Below are 15,607 nucleotides of genomic sequence, written 5' to 3' on the forward strand. Positions count from 1 at the left end.
ACATTTCGCAACCCGAAAAGGCGCTGGAAAGCCGCTAGCCGCTAGCCGTGCTTTGAATTTCGCGCCGAAACGCGCCGAAATGATTTTCGTAACCCGAAAAATCTTTCGTTACCCGGAACAGTTTTTTTAAATCTAACTTTTTCGTACCCCGGAAATTTCGTAATGCGGTCAATTCGTATCCCGGGGTACCACTGTACTCCTGTTGATGCAGCCTAGACTCATATTGGCTTTTTTATGTGCTGCTGATAAGCAGGCCCTCTATTCCTTCATCCAATTTGTTGAAATTCACTGTGAAGTCGGAGGCTTTCACAGCCGGCATCCATGGTTTTCAGTGGGTTTTCCGGGCTATGTGGTGGCGTTGTGGAAGAATTCATTCTTGACATTTCACCTGTATCTGTGGCTGGCATTCACCCTCTGGAGATGCCAGCCACAGATGCAGGCAAAACATCAAGAATAAATTTTTCCACAATGCAGCCACATAGCCCAGAAAACCCACCGAAAACCAGGTTGAAATTCATTTTGTTAGTTTTGGGCCAGATTTCTGATCAGATAATAGAATACCGTGTTATTCATCTCTTGGGCGCAGGGGCAAAAGTAGAAGCAGCTCCCCGCCCCATGAAAAATGGTTCTGCTTTCAATATCACAAGGGCTTTTATTGGGTGCCCCCTTGGGGGCTGCGTAGAAAAGAGTAAAAACAACGGTGGAGGAGCGAGGCGGCGTGCACTGGCGGAATGCAAGGGGGCAGCTTACAAATGGGGTTCTGGTGGTTATAGGGGGGTCTGTTAAAGGCAGCACAGGGGGGAGGCGTTAAAAAGGCCAAGGCAGTTTGCAGTCCCATCCCCTCCATGAATCCCTCTGCCCACGGAGGGGGGGGGGTCCAGGTGGTGGCAGGTTCATCTGTACCGTTTTGGCGCTTCCATTCCGTCCAGAGCACCTCCCAAAAGGCACTTGGGGCAGCTCCGTGGGTAGGGAGGGGTGGCATGTGTGGCAACCCCATCCCAACCCCCCCTCACTTCTCCTGCATCTTCTCCAAGATGGGGACGATCATATCAAATTTCGGGCGCTTGGCAGGGTCTTCATTCATGCAGATCTTCATCAGCTTGCAGATGTGAGGGGAGATGCCTGGTGGGATGGTGGGCCGCAGCCCCTCCAGGGCCACCTGGGAAAACACCGGGCAAAATGAGCCGGAGTGGCATGTGGTGGGGCGCCATACCCTTGTGGGTATCCCTCCCTCACCCTCACCTTCATGCCAATCTCCATGTTGGAGAGGTCAGCGAAGGGGACCTCCCTTGTCACCAGCTCCCACAGCAGCACCGCAAAGCTCCACATGTCCGCTGAACGCCGGTTGATCTCCTCCGCCTTCTTCTGCAAGGCTGTTTGTGGGGGAGAAGACTAAACCCTTAGAATCATAGAATCACAGAGTTGGAAGGGACCTCATGGGCCATCAGGAAGTTCCTCCTGAAATTTAGGTGGAATCTCTTTTCCTGTAGTTTGAATCCCTTGCTCCTTGTCTTAGGGCTTGGACAGGCCAAAATAAAGCTGCTTCGTGTCACTTTGGAAGTATGCTGTTTAAATGACACACACATCCTAAGAGGCCAGAAGCTGCACCAAAACTACTCCAGTCCTTAGGACTAGAGCGTGGCTTTGACATGGCTTCTGGCCTCTTAGGATGCATATGTCATTTAAACAGCATACTTCCAAAGTGACCCGAAGCAGCTTTATTTTGGCCTGTCTGTTCGGGTCTTTAGTCTCTGGAGCAGTTTCCCTTTTCAATATGTTCTCCCTTCAAAAAACCGGCTTGCTCCATCCTCAATATGACACCCCTTCAGATATTTAAACATGACTATCATGTCCCCTCTTAACATTCTTTTCATCAGACTAAACATTCCCAGCTCCCTGAGCCATTCCTCAGAGGGCTTTGTGGTTTCCAGACCTTTCACCATTTTGGTTGTCCTCTGGACAGACTCCAGCTTCTCAACATTCTTTTTTAATTGAGGACTTGACAGTTCCTCCAGGTGAGTTTCGCCAAAGCAGAATACAGTGGTACTATCACTTCTCTTGATCTAGACACTATATTCCTGTTAATGCAACCAAGAATTGTGTTTGCTTTCTTGGCTGCTGCATCACACTTGACTCATGTTTAGCTTGTGGCCTGCTAAGATCCTAGATCCCTTTCATATGAACTGTAGTCAAACCAGGTGTCTCCCATCCTATATCTATTTCCTTTTTTCTGCCTACGTGTAGGACCTTACCTTTCTCCCTGTTGAAATTCATTTTGTTAGCTTTGGCCCAGCTTTCTAGTCTATTGAGGTCATTTTGAATTTTAATCCTTTCCTCGGGGGAATTAGCAACCCTGCCCAGTTTGGTATCATCTGCAAATTTAATCAGCATGCCCTCTATTCCTTCATCCAAGTCACAGATAAAGATGTTGAATAGCACAGGGCCCAGTACAGATCCCTGTGGCACTCCACAAGCGGGGGCAATAGGAGAGGCCCCAGCAGTCCCAGGTGGTGTGAACCCTCAGGGTGGGTGGATGGGTTGGTTCCTGGGTGGCACAGGGCCCTGGAGCACAAATACATTGCTCTCTCTCACTTGGTTGGCACCATACAGCATGCCACAGCTGTGCACCCTGGCCAAGGCCTCTCCATGGCAGAAATGTGAGTGCTGCTGAAGGGTGACCTCTCCCTCTCCACCCCACATGGGGAAGTAGGGTAGTAATTCCAGGCCTTCCTCACCCTCAGGTGCCACCCAGGCTGGGGCATACATCCTGCCAGGGCACTGGAAGGAGAACTTGACGTCAGCCATGCTGATCCGGGCTGTCATGTCTTCATCTATCTGTGGGGGAAGAGAGAGAAGAAGCACTGCAGCTCTGGGGCCAACTCACAAAAGCCCCCCCCCCCCCCACACACACACACTTAACCCCACTGACAGGCACTCACCATGATGCTGCGGCTGTTGAGGGCATGGCGGGGGATGAGGGGCTCTAGGGTATGGAGGAAGGCCATGCCACGCGCAACGTCCAGCGCAAACTTCACTGCCTGGCTCTGATCCACCACAAAGTCTGCCAGGAAAAGGACAGGCCATCAAAATGACAGTTGCAGCAAAGAGGGTTGTGGTGTAGTGGAAGGATGGAAGTAGGGTTTGGGTACTCTCACATTTGGGAGTCCAGCAAATACGAAAAAGATGGGAGCATATGGGGCAGGGCCTGGTAGAACAGGTCAGGCTAGGATTGGTAGCTGGGGCAGGGCATTCCTAGTCAGGGACCAAAGCAGAGACTGCATGGCCATCTGTTGGAGATGCTTTGATTGTAAGTTCCTGCATGGCAGGGGGGTTGGACTGGATAGGCCTTGTGGTCTCTTCCAACTCTGATTCTATGTTCGGTCCTGAACGGACCCAGATCTACAAACATAAGATGTGGTACAGATGGAGCGCCAGGGAAGAACAACTGGGGCAGCATTGCTCAATGGGGAAAGCCACCAGGGATTCTTGGGGTAGGCAGAGGAACAAGTCAGGAAAAGAGATGGGAGGCAGAAGTGACCACAGAGTGTTCTGGTTCAGTACCACATGCCCTGACAACACAGTCTGCGGCAAAGACCGGTGGGGGGAGAAACCAGGATGGCCACAGCAGTGGAGCAGAATAGGACACCCTGCCCAAAAGAGACTCACTGGTGCCCTCATGGAGGACATTGTAGAGCGACCCGTAGGGCATCCAGTGGGTGATGATGATGGGGTGGGGTGCAGGTGGTGACTGGCAGGCACCCAGGACTGGCAGCACGTTGGGGTGAGAGAATATCCTGTTGAGGGCGAGAAAAGGAGGAGGGGAGAGGGCAGTGTGTGATCCCGAAGTGTCCTCTGTCATTCCCTGGTGCCAACCCCATGCCCTCTACCTCCTGGTGCCAACCCAGAGATCCTTCCAGCCCTTCTACTGAAGCCCCAGAGCAGGACGCCAGCTGAAGGGCACAAAGGGCAGCAGGAGAAGGCCCTTTTCCCACCCCTCTGATACTCACTCCGAAAGTGAGGCTGAATGCTGGCCAGAGGAGGTGGGCTCTGGCATGGCCTATGGCCCAGTCAGCCTCCTCCTCACCTGAGCTTGGGGTACTCCTCGTTGAAGTCACGGCTCTTTCGAGTGGACCAGTCTCGGATCCTGAGGACCTTGATGACAATGTCGTTACCCTGCCAGCGCCCCTTCCAGAGCTGCAAAGGGAAGAAGAGGAGAGGCCCCTTAGAAGCTTGCCCCCCCCCCCCGCCAGGACCCCTAAAGCACTCGGAGGCAGGAAAGGCCCCCACCTCTCCGGACTGGTTCTCGTTGAGCTTGTGGCCCAAGCTTAGTTGCCGGAAGTCGATTCCCGCCAGCTTGTTCAACGTCCCGTTCCCTGGGGGCAGGAAAATGGGGAGGAGACTGTCAGGGCGGGAGAAGTGGGGTCCCATCATTATACCCCTTGGTAACCCCCCTCCCAGCCCCTATACTTACGGGGCCGTGTCCGGGTGGTCCCCTTCCAGAAGGTGTCCTTGTAAGGTATGCGGGTGAGGCTTTGGCCCAGCTTCTCTGCACGCTCTGGGGCAGGGGGAGAAAAACAGGTCAGGAACACCAAGGGGATCCCAAAAATGGCATGTGCCTCATCCCCACTCCTCTCCACCCGCCCCCTGGTTTTCCCCTGCAAAGGACAGACCCTACAAATGCAGGTGTGGATCCACACCAAAAGCAGGGATGACACTGCAGGAAGGGGGCAAAGTGAGGAGGAGTCAAATTGAGGGGAAACTCCCCTGTTTTCCAAGGGCCTACAGATGCCATCTGAATGCCTTCCTTTTGACCCCTACCCACCAGTTTGCTGCCTAGGAGGGAGGTGAGGGCAGGCATCATGGCCTTGCTTGCCTGCAGAGTTCTCTCTCCAGCAGAGTGCCAAGGTGGAAAAGATTTCTAGGGGGAAGGGGTGGAGGTTGCCCCTCATCCCACCCCCAGGGAGCCAAACCTGGGCTGACCTTTTAGTAGGTCCCGCAGAGGGGGCTTAGCCTTGTCCAACGGGGTCTCCCCATACTTATTGCAGATGCTGACCAGACCTCCAGCCATCACCAGGTCCTGGGAAAGGGAGAAAGAGCAGCATTATGGGGGGCAACGAAAGGCATGCCGGCTCCGAATATGCACTCTCTGGGGGTTCCAAGTGGGCTCCCCCCCTCCAGGGAAGTCTTCTTTTGGTCTGCTCGAAGCGTCTGGGGAATCTGAAGGGAACCCGCCAACGAAGAAGGGGGGGCATAGTTTGGCTCTGCCCCATTCCAGCCCCCCCACCATGAGCCCCCACTCACCTCGGCCACTTGTTCCTGCCCCCAGAAACAAGCGTAGTGGAGGGGGCTGTTCCCATGTTCATTGACAGCGTTGATGTCGGCCTTGAACTGGATTAACTGGGGGGAAGAGAGCCAAGGGGAGAGTCTGACTCCTGGCACAGACCACAGAGGGTCCCAACAGTGGGTGCCCAGAGGAGGTGGGTGGGTTGGCACCGGCAGAATGCCCTTGGATCCCTCCTGCCTCCCCCGCACGTACCTTCTGGACAATGTCTCGGTGACCATGGCTGGCGGCCAGGTGCAAGGGGGTGTCGTCCCCCCTGTTCATGACGTTGATGCGGGCACCACGCATGACCAGCATGTCCACCACGCTGGAGCGGCCCTCTCGGCAGGCCCAGTGGAGAGGGCTGAAGCCATGGTCATCCCTGCAACGACGGGAGCATTGGCTGGCATCCCTACCAATGGTGACAGCTGGCATAGGCTAGCATCCCTACCACTCATAGTGCCAGGCAAGGGGGGGGGGGGCTGTTGTCGCTCTTCAGCAGGATTCCTTCCCTACTTCCCTCCCTCTTGGTTCTTCCCGTTTTGGGTGGGAGGAGAAAGAGAGATGGCGGCCAGCTGGCCATAAAAGGAGATCTGAGCCAGGAAGCGGCAAGAGACAACACAGCTAGTCTGCCCACCCAGCCGGGCAGAAAGCCCCCCTCTCATCACCACGCGACTTGCAATGCCAGTCAGCCTCCTAGTGGGATCTCCTTTGCTGGACATACTCCCTCCCACCCATTTCTCTGTTTGTCGGAGAGAGAGAAAGTGCAATGCTGCCCAGAGTGGCAGGGAACATTGAACACCAAGCAGACTGACCCTTGAGAACTCACTCCCAGCAAAGGGAATTCTCACTTTTCTCACAAGGAGACTATGCTAAGAAGCTCAGTGGGACAACCAATGGAGATTCTTGTCCATCACCTTCTGTGTGGTTGGCAACGCTCTGCAGACAACTGCCATGCCTTCTTCCCTGCTTCGATTTCAAGGCCGAGCATGCCCAACTCTTCCTATCTTTCGCCTTCTCATCCCCTCCACCACCCTCCAGCTACCACCACCACCCCAGTCTATTCCGAACAGCAAAGCACCAGAGGTGGCAACCAGAACCTGTCTCCTGGCTAGCAGAGAGTGTGAAGGGCTTTGGACCTCTCTAGTGTGGTTGCTGGTGGACCCCAACATTGGACTGGCACCCTCTTCCATGGGGCAGGGAGGAGAGCCAGTGCCCCCTGTACCCATATCCCCTGACACCCACTGGATGGGCCAGTGCTAGCCATCCTGGGGCAGGCACTAGCCACTTCTCCAAACAAAGTCCTGGCAACCCCACAAGAGTCGCAGAAGCAGTGCCCACATCCCCTGCCACCCTCTGGATGGGCCAGTTTTAGTCCTCTTGGGGCAAATACTAGCCACTTCTCCAAATAACGCCCTGGCAACCCCACAAAAGAGAAGCAGTGACCTAGATGGGCCTGTGCCAGTCCTCCTGGGGCAAACACCAGCCACTTTTCCAAATGAAGTCCTGGCAACCCTGCAAAAGCGTCCCAGCAGCAGTGGCCACATCCCCTGCCACCCTCTGCATGGGACAGTTTTAGTCCTCTGAGGCAAACGTTAGCCACTTCTTCAGAGAGAAAAAAAAATCTGGCAACCCCACAAGAGAGTGTCAGATGCAGTGCCCATATCCCTTGCCACTGTCCAGAGGCTGGAGCTAAGGGGATGCCCACCTGCGTGCCTGCGTTCCTTTCATGCACCCCCACAGCCCCGCTCACCCCTGATTCAGGTCATTCTCTGTGTTGTCCAGCCAAAGGCGCACGGCCACAGCGTTGCCCTCCCGGCACTGGGTGAAGATGTCGTCCATGGCTGGCACCCAGTGGTGGCTGGGTGAATGGGCGGGGGTCCTCCTGTACAAGGGGAAGGCAAGGAGGGGGCTCAGTATACCACCAACCCTCCCATGCCAGCCCCCTGAAATGCCCAGCTGCCCCAAAACAGGAAGGAGGTGGCCGGGCAGTGGTTGCCCACAGCTCTATCTTGGCCTTGCAGCCACTGGCCCTTCCGCTGACCCAGGAAGCTACTTCTCCAAGGGAGCAGAGGGGGCCAGCTTGGTGTCCCCCCCACGGCCAGCCGCTGGGCCAAGGGCAAGTGGCCCACAGAAGCCTTTAGCCACAGATGATGGGGGAGCAACTCAAGGAGGGGCAAATCAAGGGGTCAAATCGAGGGGGACCAACTAGGGGGGCACCTCAAGAGGGGCAACTTAGGTGGGCCAACTCAACGAGGAAAGCCAGAGGGAAACTCAGGAGGTGCAAGTCAAGGGAGCAACTCAGGCGGCCAACTGAGAGGGGGCAACTCAAAGTGGGGGGCAAGTGGCCCAGAGGAGCCTTTGGCCATGACTAATGGGTGCCTCTGATGGGGGAGCAACTCAGGGCCCCAAATCAAGGAGGGCAACGGGGAGCATCTCAGGGGGGCAAGTAGAGGGGGATAACTTGGGGGAGGGGCAACTCAAGCGGGGCACCAGGCAGCATCTCAGGGGCAATTCAAGTGGGGCTATGGAGAGCATCTCGGGGAGGAACTCAAGGGGGGGACAACTTAGGTGGCTAACTCAGGGGGGGACTGGGAGGCAATTTAAGAGGGAGCAGTTCGGGGGGGGGAGTTGACAACCCAAAGGGGGGCAACCTAGGTGGGCCAACTCAGGGAGGGATCCAAGGGGCCCATTCAAAGGTGAGCAACTCAAGGGGGGCAACTCAAAGAGGCCAATTCAGCGGGGCAACTGGGGGGAGGCAACTTTAGGGGTCGTCTCAGGAGGGGAAGCAACTCAAGGGGGGCATCTCAGGGGGTCCGTCCAGGGCCAGCGCCCCCTCCCCAGGGTCTGCCCAGACCCCTTCCCGCCTTGGCTCACCCTCCGCCGGCGGCGCCTGGCTCTCTCTCCCTTTCTCTGGCGGCGGGTCTCTTTGGGGCGTCGGTCCCTCCCTCCTTCCTTCCCGGCAGCGACCCCTGGCGCCGGGAAGCGGGACTGCAAGGGCGGCGGCGGCGCTGCTGTCGTCATCGCCAACGTCACAGGGAGACCCCGGGGGACCCCTTCCTGCCTTTGCTCACTCCCAGGGGCTTCCCCCGCAGCCCTCGCCCCCCACGCCCCGCTTCCTGCCTCTTTTGGGGGCAAAGGAGACCCCCGCCGCCCCCAGTCGCGGCCTCCCACCGACAGGGGGCGCCCTGGGCAAGCAACCGGGGTTTGCCTCACTGGATGCGCAGGGCTTCCGACGGCGTGTGCCGGGAAAGAGGAAGGCAGCGTCGGGGATCCTTTTTCCTTTGCTTCCCCAGAGTGTGCCTACCTCGCGGGGCTGTCGTTTGCGGAGATGTTTGCGGAGTGCGAGTGGGACGAGGAGCAGGGGCCCGGAAAGGGAGCCCAGCAGAGGTGCCCCAAGAGGAGCCCCAAAGTGAGTGGGGAGCCGAGGGGGCCTGGAAGGGGCTTGGAGGGGGTCTTCCATCCTGCATGGCCAAAGAGGGTTGGACCACCGGGTGGCCCCCTTGGGAATCCCTTCTCACTCTAGGCTTCCATGTATTCCTGCATGGCCAAAGAGGGTTGGCTGGATGGCCCTTGGGTCTCTTCAAGCTCCAGGCTTCCATGTACAGTAAAAGAGAATCTTTTACTCTAAGTGTTCCTGCATGGCTAAAGAGGGTCGGCCTTGATGGCCTATTAGGGCATCTTCCAGCTCTGGGAGTTTATGTTGCCTGAGTGGCCAAAGAGGTTTGGGCTGGATGGCCTCTTGGGGTCTCTTCCAACTTTAGGGTCTTATGTATTCCTCCATAGATGAAGGGGGTTGCACTGGATGGTCCCTTGGAGTCTCTCCCGACTAGGCTTCTCTGCATTCCTGCATGGTCAAAGAGGCTTGGACTGGATGGCTGCTTGGGGTCTCCCCCCAACTCTAGGATTCTGCGTAGAGAAAGATTGTAGCACTTTTGAGATTAACTGAATGAAAGCAGTTGGCAGCAGGAGCTTTGGTGGGCTTAAGTCTACTTCCTCAGGTCCATTTGTATTCCATATCCATATTCCTGCCACCAGTCCATGAAGGGAGCCCAAGGCCACCCAGTCCAACCCTCTGGTGGCAATTTCTTTCTTTCAGTTAGTCTCAAACATGCTACAAGAGCCTTTTCCATACTGATTTTACAGACTAACATGGCTGTGTGTTTGAATTCAGCCATATACTGTGTTGTCCATCAAAATCATGCCCACTTTTCCCTTCCGCCAATAAGGCCATCTTTGATCAAATGGCTGATAGGGAAAAGCTCTATTTGTAACAGGTATGTATCTGAGGAAATAGACTTAACAAGAGCAAGTACATTCTTATACTGCTTATACCACTATAGACTTACGTCTAGGAAAGTTCATGCTGCCAACTTCTTTCTTTCAATTAGTCTCAAAGATGCTACATAATCTCTTTGCAGAATGATTATACAGACTAACATGGCTATATCTTTGAATTCTAGGATTCTATGTATTCCTGCCTGACAGAAGGGGGTTGGACTGGATGGGCCTTGGGGTCTCTCCTAACTTTAGGATTCTTTGTTTTCCTGCATGGCCAAAGAGAGTTGGACTGGATGACCTTGGGGTCCCTTCCAACTCAAGGATTCCATGTATTCCTGCATGGCAGAAGGGTTGGATTGGATAACCTGGGGGTGGTTGGGATTGGAAGGGGCTGGAGGGTGACACCCTTTTTCCTCCTCTATGACCACTAACTCCCCTTTCTGACAGGGACCCCCCAGAGGGAGCACCCCCGCACCCCGACGTCTCCTCCTGGCCACCCTGCGCCGCCTGGAGGGCTTAGGACCCCCACCAGGGGAAGCCCCTGGGACCCCCTCATCCAGTGACCGGGAGGAGGAGGAGGAGGAGGAAGGAGGTGCAGGGGGCCTCAAGGACCCGGAAGATGAGCCGTCACGGCGGGTAAAGAAGCGACGGAGGACACGGCAGCTGCGGGGACAAAAAGAGAAGAAGGAGCAGCTTCTTCATCCTCCTGGGGATGATGGTAAAGTAGTCCCTTCTCCTCTCCTCCTTTACCTCCCCCTGGTCCTGGTGGGCAGAAGGTTGAAGACACTCAGAACGCAGTGTTGCCAATAAGCCTCGAAGATAATTCCCCAAACGTTTGGCCCAAAACTCACCAAATCCCCCTGTATCTCACCGAATATTCATTCACAATCCCCGAAAAGTCCCCATAATCTTAATATGGCAATAAAATGTAGCCCTAATTGAATAAAAATAATTGGAACTTATTTCAACTCTCAAAATTACCATTAAAACCAACCAAAGAATCTTTCAGTCCTTCTAATACTTTTAAGATGTTTATTTTGACTGAAGGGGCTCCAGGAAGCTTTGTGCCAAATAGAAACATGTTCGGCTGCAACTGCACTGCAGAAACAATCCAGTTTGACACCCCTTTAATTGCCATGGCTCAGTGCTAGGGAATCCTGGGAATTCTAGTTTTCAGAGACATTTAACCTTCTCTCTCAGCAAACTCTGCTGTGACAACAAACTACAATTCCCAGGATTTCATAGCACTGGGCCATGGCAGTAAAAACGGTATGAAACTGGATTGTGTCTGGAGTCTGGAGTGAAGATGCAGCCTGAGTTGGGTCCAAGACACACTGCAGAAATAATCCAGTTCAAGACCACTTTAGGTGCCCTGGCTCAGTGCTAGGGAACCCTGGGAATGGTAGTTTTGTGAGACACAGCCTTCTCTATCAGAAAGAGCTCTGGTGCCACAACAAACTACAATTCCCAGGATTCCCTAGCACTGAGCCAGGAGAGTTAAAGTGGTCACAAACTGGATTATTTCTGCAGTGTGTTTTGGACCTTAGTTATTAAACATGCTCAAGGTCCAATCCATACTGCAGAAATAATCCAGTTTGAGACCACTTTAACTGCCTTGGCTCAGTGCTAGGGAACCCTGGGAATGGTAGTTTTGTGAGAAAGAGCTCTGGTGCCACAATAAACTACAATTCCCATGCATCTGAGGAAGTACACTTAAGTCTAGGAAAGCTACACTTAAGAGGGAGTCAAGGGCTGAGAGAGGGAGAGAGCGTTTCCTGAGGGCGGGGGCAGCGACCACTCTCCAGTCCTCTCTCTGATTGGCTGAAAACTGTTAGTGTGTGACACTCCAAAAGGTTGGTTGCTCTGTAGCCAGCCTCGCTCTCAGAGTCAGGGCTGGAGCTGAAATGGGCAAAAGTCACCAAAAATGCACTGAAATAGAGCCAGGCACCAAAATCACACCAAAAGCTCTGAAAAGTCCCTGTTTTCGTGTGAAAGTCACCACATTGGCAACACTGCGAAGGGACAGGAAGCATTTTAGGGGGCGTCTGGACCCGTCATTGGAGGGTAGGGTCCTTTGGATGGCTCCCTTGGGTTATGTCTTCCTGCATGGCAGAATGGGGTTAGACTGGTTGGCCCCTTAGGGTTTCTTCTTGCTCTAGGAGTCTAGATATTCCTGCATGGCGGAAGGGGCTGGACTGGATGGCCCTTGCGGGGGTCTTTTCCTTGGCAAGTTTCTTCATGGGTGGTTTGCCATTGCCATCCTCTGAGGTTGAGAGAGTTTGACTTGTCCAAGGTCAGCCAGTGGGTTTACAATTGGGATTTGAACCTTGCTCTCCAGAGTCCTAATCCAGCACTCAAGCCACTACACTACAGTGGCTCTAATACTAAACTAAGTTAAGATTAAAACTCAATATTAAAAGGCAAATGTATAACAGAATAGAGCAGAAATGTAAGACTACAAGTTGAACATGAGTCAACAGTGTGATGTGGCAGCTAAAAAGGCCAATGTGATTGTAGGCTTAATAGAAATGTAGTGTCTAGATCAAGTGTCACTCTATTCTGCTTTGGTCATGCCTACCTGGAATAATCCTGTGTCCAGTTCTGGGCATCACAATTCAGGAAGGATGTTGAGAAGCTGGAGCGTGTCCAGAGGGGGCAACCAAAATGGTGAAGGGTCTGAAAACCATAAAGCTCTATGAGAAGAGACTCGGAGAGCTGGGTATGTTTAGCCTGGAGAAGAGATGGTTGAGAGGTATGATAGCCCTGTTTAAACATTTTGTCATATTTTGGATGGAGTAAGTTTGTTTTCTGCTGCTCCAGAGAATAGGACATGGAACAATAGATGTATGATACAGGAAAAAAGATTTCAACTAAACATTAGCAAGAACCTCTTGACAGTAAGAGTTATTGGAAGGTGGGACACACTTCCTCGGAGTGTGGCGGAGTCTCCTTCTTTGGAGGAGCAGAGGCTGGATGGCCATCTGTCAGGAGTACTTTGATTGTGAGTTCCTGCATGGCAGGGGTTGGTGGTCTCTTCCAGCCCTATGATTCTGTGATCACTAGTAACCATAACCACAAATTAGTACATAGTTCAACTGCTTGAAAATCCATAAACAGTTTCCATTCTTTCAGAAAATGTGCCGTTGGCCCACAGCGAAGCAGCGACAGCATCACCATTGGTGGCTGAAAAGAAGGATGGCACTGCCAAGCCCAGTGCTAACTCCAAGAATGCCAGGACTGAGGAGAGGGCTGCCAAGGAAAGACCAGGGCAGCCTATGTTGACCAGGAAGCAGTGGAGGAACCGCCAGAAGAACAAGCGGCGGCAGAAGAACAAATTCAAAGCCCCGGGGGAACAGCGGGGTGACCCCGGGGGGGAGCCAGGGGACCACTCCCAGCCTCCTGTTACAGAGGAGCCCCCCAGCAGCCCAGAAGAAGGAGAGACAGTTCTTTCAGAGTCCATTGCGGGCCGGGCAGCATCCCTGCGGCTGCGCATGGCAGAGCGCCTGGAGGCCGCACGCTTCCGCTACCTCAATGAGCAACTCTACACCCTGCCCAGCCGGGATGCGGTGCAGCTTTTTCAGCAGGACCCAGAGGCTTTTGCCATCTACCACCGGGGCTTTGCCCGGCAGATGGCTCGCTGGCCTGAAAAGCCCGTCCAGCGCCTTGTGCGCTACCTGCGCAACAGGTAAGCTCCCTGGCTGGGGTCCTCTGGGTGCCACGTCATGGTTTGGACAACATGTGCAGAAACAGGGAGAGGATGGAGGAAGCTTGTTTTCTGCTGCTCCAGAAACTAGAACACGGAACAATGGATGCAAGCTACAGGAAAAGAGATTCCTCTTTAACTTTAAGAGGAACGTCCTGACAGTAAGAGCTGTTCAACAATGGAATACATTACCTTTAGAGAGTGGTTGAGTCTCCTTCTTTGGAGGTCTTTAAGCAGAGGCTGGATGGCCATCTGTCTGGGATGCTTTGATTGAGAGTTCCTGCATGGCAGAATGGGGTTGGACTGGATGGACCTTAGGGTCTCTTCCAACTCTACGATTCTAGGTGGGCTTCATTCAGAGCAGGGCCAGTGCTGGCTCATAATTGTGTTGTCCCTGCACTGATTGAAATCCAGACCAGCCTCCCTGGTGGCAGCCTGCACCTCTGAGAACAACCCCTGGTATTGGTTTGGCCGGAACGAAGAGACAGCCACCTCATCAGAATGAATTCCTGGCTGCCCAGTGCCTTGCAGATCTCCTGCCCCATCAGGTGCACCTGGACAGCCCAGTCCTCTGAGGCTCCCAGGGCTCCGGCCTGATCCCTTGCAGCCGTCAGGGTTTGTACAACCCACGTAGAAACAGAGAGGGGTGGGCTTCCTTCAGAACAAGGCTGAATCTGGCTCCTAATTCTCTCACTCTCTGCACTGTTTGAAATCCAGACCAGCTTCCCTGGTGGTGGCTGACTTTGGGTGTGGCGACTGCACACTGGCACGCAACCTCCGGAATAGGGTGCATTGCTTTGACCTCGTGGCCTTGGACCCACGCGTCACCGTCTGTGACATGGCACAGGTATGCTCCAGGGGGTGGAGGGTGACGGCCCCCATTTGCTATGGTTGGGACTCTTCTGGGCTCACCAGTCTCCCTGAGAAGGCCACTGGGCGCCATGGGTGGTTATTCCCTCCTCTACCTGTCCTTTTTTCTCACCCCCATCCATTCCCCAGGTCCCCCTGGAAGGTGAATCAGTGGATGTGGCCGTCTTCTGCTTGGCGCTCATGGGAACAAACGTGCAAGAGGTCCTGGCAGAGGCCAGCCGGGTGCTACGGATGGGGTAAGGGGGTCCTTACTGGCAGAGGTGGGGGCAGCTGCTTTGGGGATGTTACGCTAGCCCCCCCCCCCCCCCCAATAGTCCCAGTGCCTGCCATCCAATCAGCCCAGAAAATAAGGTATTTCCAGTGCCTCAATGGTGGAGTCATACCATCATTGGAATAATTCCACAAAGAGAAAATTATTCCAGAGCAGTGGTTCCCAGACTTTGGTCCTCCAGGTGTTTTGGACTTCAGTTCCCAGAAGCCTTAGCTGGCTTGGCTAACAGTCTGCAGTCCTGGGAGGTGAAGTCCAAAACACCTGGAGGACCAAAGTTTGGTAGCTGCTGTTCTCAAGCAAAGTACAATAACATCCAAAATCTACAAAACAGGGATACTTTTATGGGACCAAACAAAATGCACAAAATATGTGATGCAAGGTTTCAAAGCACCGCAGGCTTCTTCATCGGGCAAAGGTGTTAAAAACCAAACAGGAGTAAGAGAGAGAGGGAGAGAAACTGATGATGCTGGAGTCATAGGCCTACATTTTGTGAAGATATTGTTACAGTCGCTCTCAGTTAAGCTGGTATTCAGACCTCATCTGGAACACAGTGCCCAGTTTGGGGCACCACAGTTCCAAAAGTATGTTGAGAAACTGGAGCATGTCCAGAGAAGAGCAACCAAAAGGGTGAAGGGTCTGGAAACCATAAAGCCTTAGGGAGCTGGGGATTTTTAGCCTGGAGAAGAGATGGTTAAGATGACCGTGTTTAACTACTGGAAGTTAAATACACTTTCTTCATATTCACTAGGGTTAGGGGCACAAGACCTCCGTGAATATGGAAAAACCACAAGTAACAAAAACACCATGTTTCTACCTGAGAGGACTCCTCTCTAGGGATCTCTAGGTCCTCCAGTGCAACTCTGTGGTCAGCGTCCAACAGGCGCTGGCCATAGAACTGCCCCAGAGGAGCTACAAAGACCTAGTAGAGCGTTCTCTCTTGGAATCTCTAGGTCTTTCAGTGCAACTTTTACTTAAAGTTAAGCATAGATTTGCACTGGAGGACCTAGAGATTCCTAGAGAGAACATATTAATCAAATCCGTGAATAATCAAATCTGCAAATATGAAAGCCACAAATGTGGAGGGATGAGTGTAGTTTCTTTCCTGCATGGCATTGGATGGCCTCCAAAAGTCTCTTCTGACTCTAGATTTCTATAGTATGGA

The 15,607-nt window shown here is 53.5% G+C and overlaps 1 protein-coding gene across 1 annotated transcript; it reads right to left on the minus strand.

Annotated features, from left to right (window-relative positions):
• Positions 1–632: 632 nt before the first annotated feature.
• LOC149320203 (scaffold protein ILK) lies at positions 633–8,263 on the minus strand. Its single transcript, XM_089513133.1, has 13 exons — positions 8,198–8,263; positions 7,074–7,205; positions 5,537–5,702; positions 5,302–5,397; positions 4,981–5,077; positions 4,472–4,555; positions 4,288–4,373; positions 4,085–4,194; positions 3,667–3,794; positions 2,940–3,061; positions 2,736–2,835; positions 1,243–1,373; positions 633–1,159 (listed from the first exon to the last, which is right to left on the minus strand). The coding sequence occupies exons 2-13, from the start codon at positions 7,160–7,162 to the stop codon at positions 1,010–1,012; spliced, it is 1,359 nt and encodes a 452-aa protein (XP_089369259.1). The 5' UTR covers positions 7,163–7,205; positions 8,198–8,263; the 3' UTR covers positions 633–1,009.
• Positions 8,264–15,607: the final 7,344 nt, after the last annotated feature.

The sequence above is a fragment of the Sceloporus occidentalis genome, unplaced genomic scaffold (genome assembly GCF_023333645.1).
Source record: "Sceloporus occidentalis isolate IW3139 unplaced genomic scaffold, rSceOcc1.0.p SCAF_2, whole genome shotgun sequence".
NCBI classification, from domain to species: Eukaryota; Metazoa; Chordata; class Lepidosauria; order Squamata; family Phrynosomatidae; genus Sceloporus; species Sceloporus occidentalis.

What these genes read in the sequence shown, in the direction of transcription:
- LOC149320203 (XM_089513133.1), bottom strand. Translation starts at nt 7,162, where the DNA reads ATGGACGACATCTTCACCCAGTGCCGGGAGGGCAACGCTGTGGCCGTG. An exon ending in TCTGCGGGACCTACTAAAAG is followed by an intron (nt 4,556 to 4,980) that starts GTCAGCCCAGGT and finishes CCCCTGCCCCAG; the next exon opens with AGCGTGCAGAGAAGCTGGGC. An exon ending in AGCCTGGGTGGCACCTGAGG is followed by an intron (nt 1,374 to 2,735) that starts GTGAGGAAGGCC and finishes CCCCACAAACAG; the next exon opens with CCTTGCAGAAGAAGGCGGAG.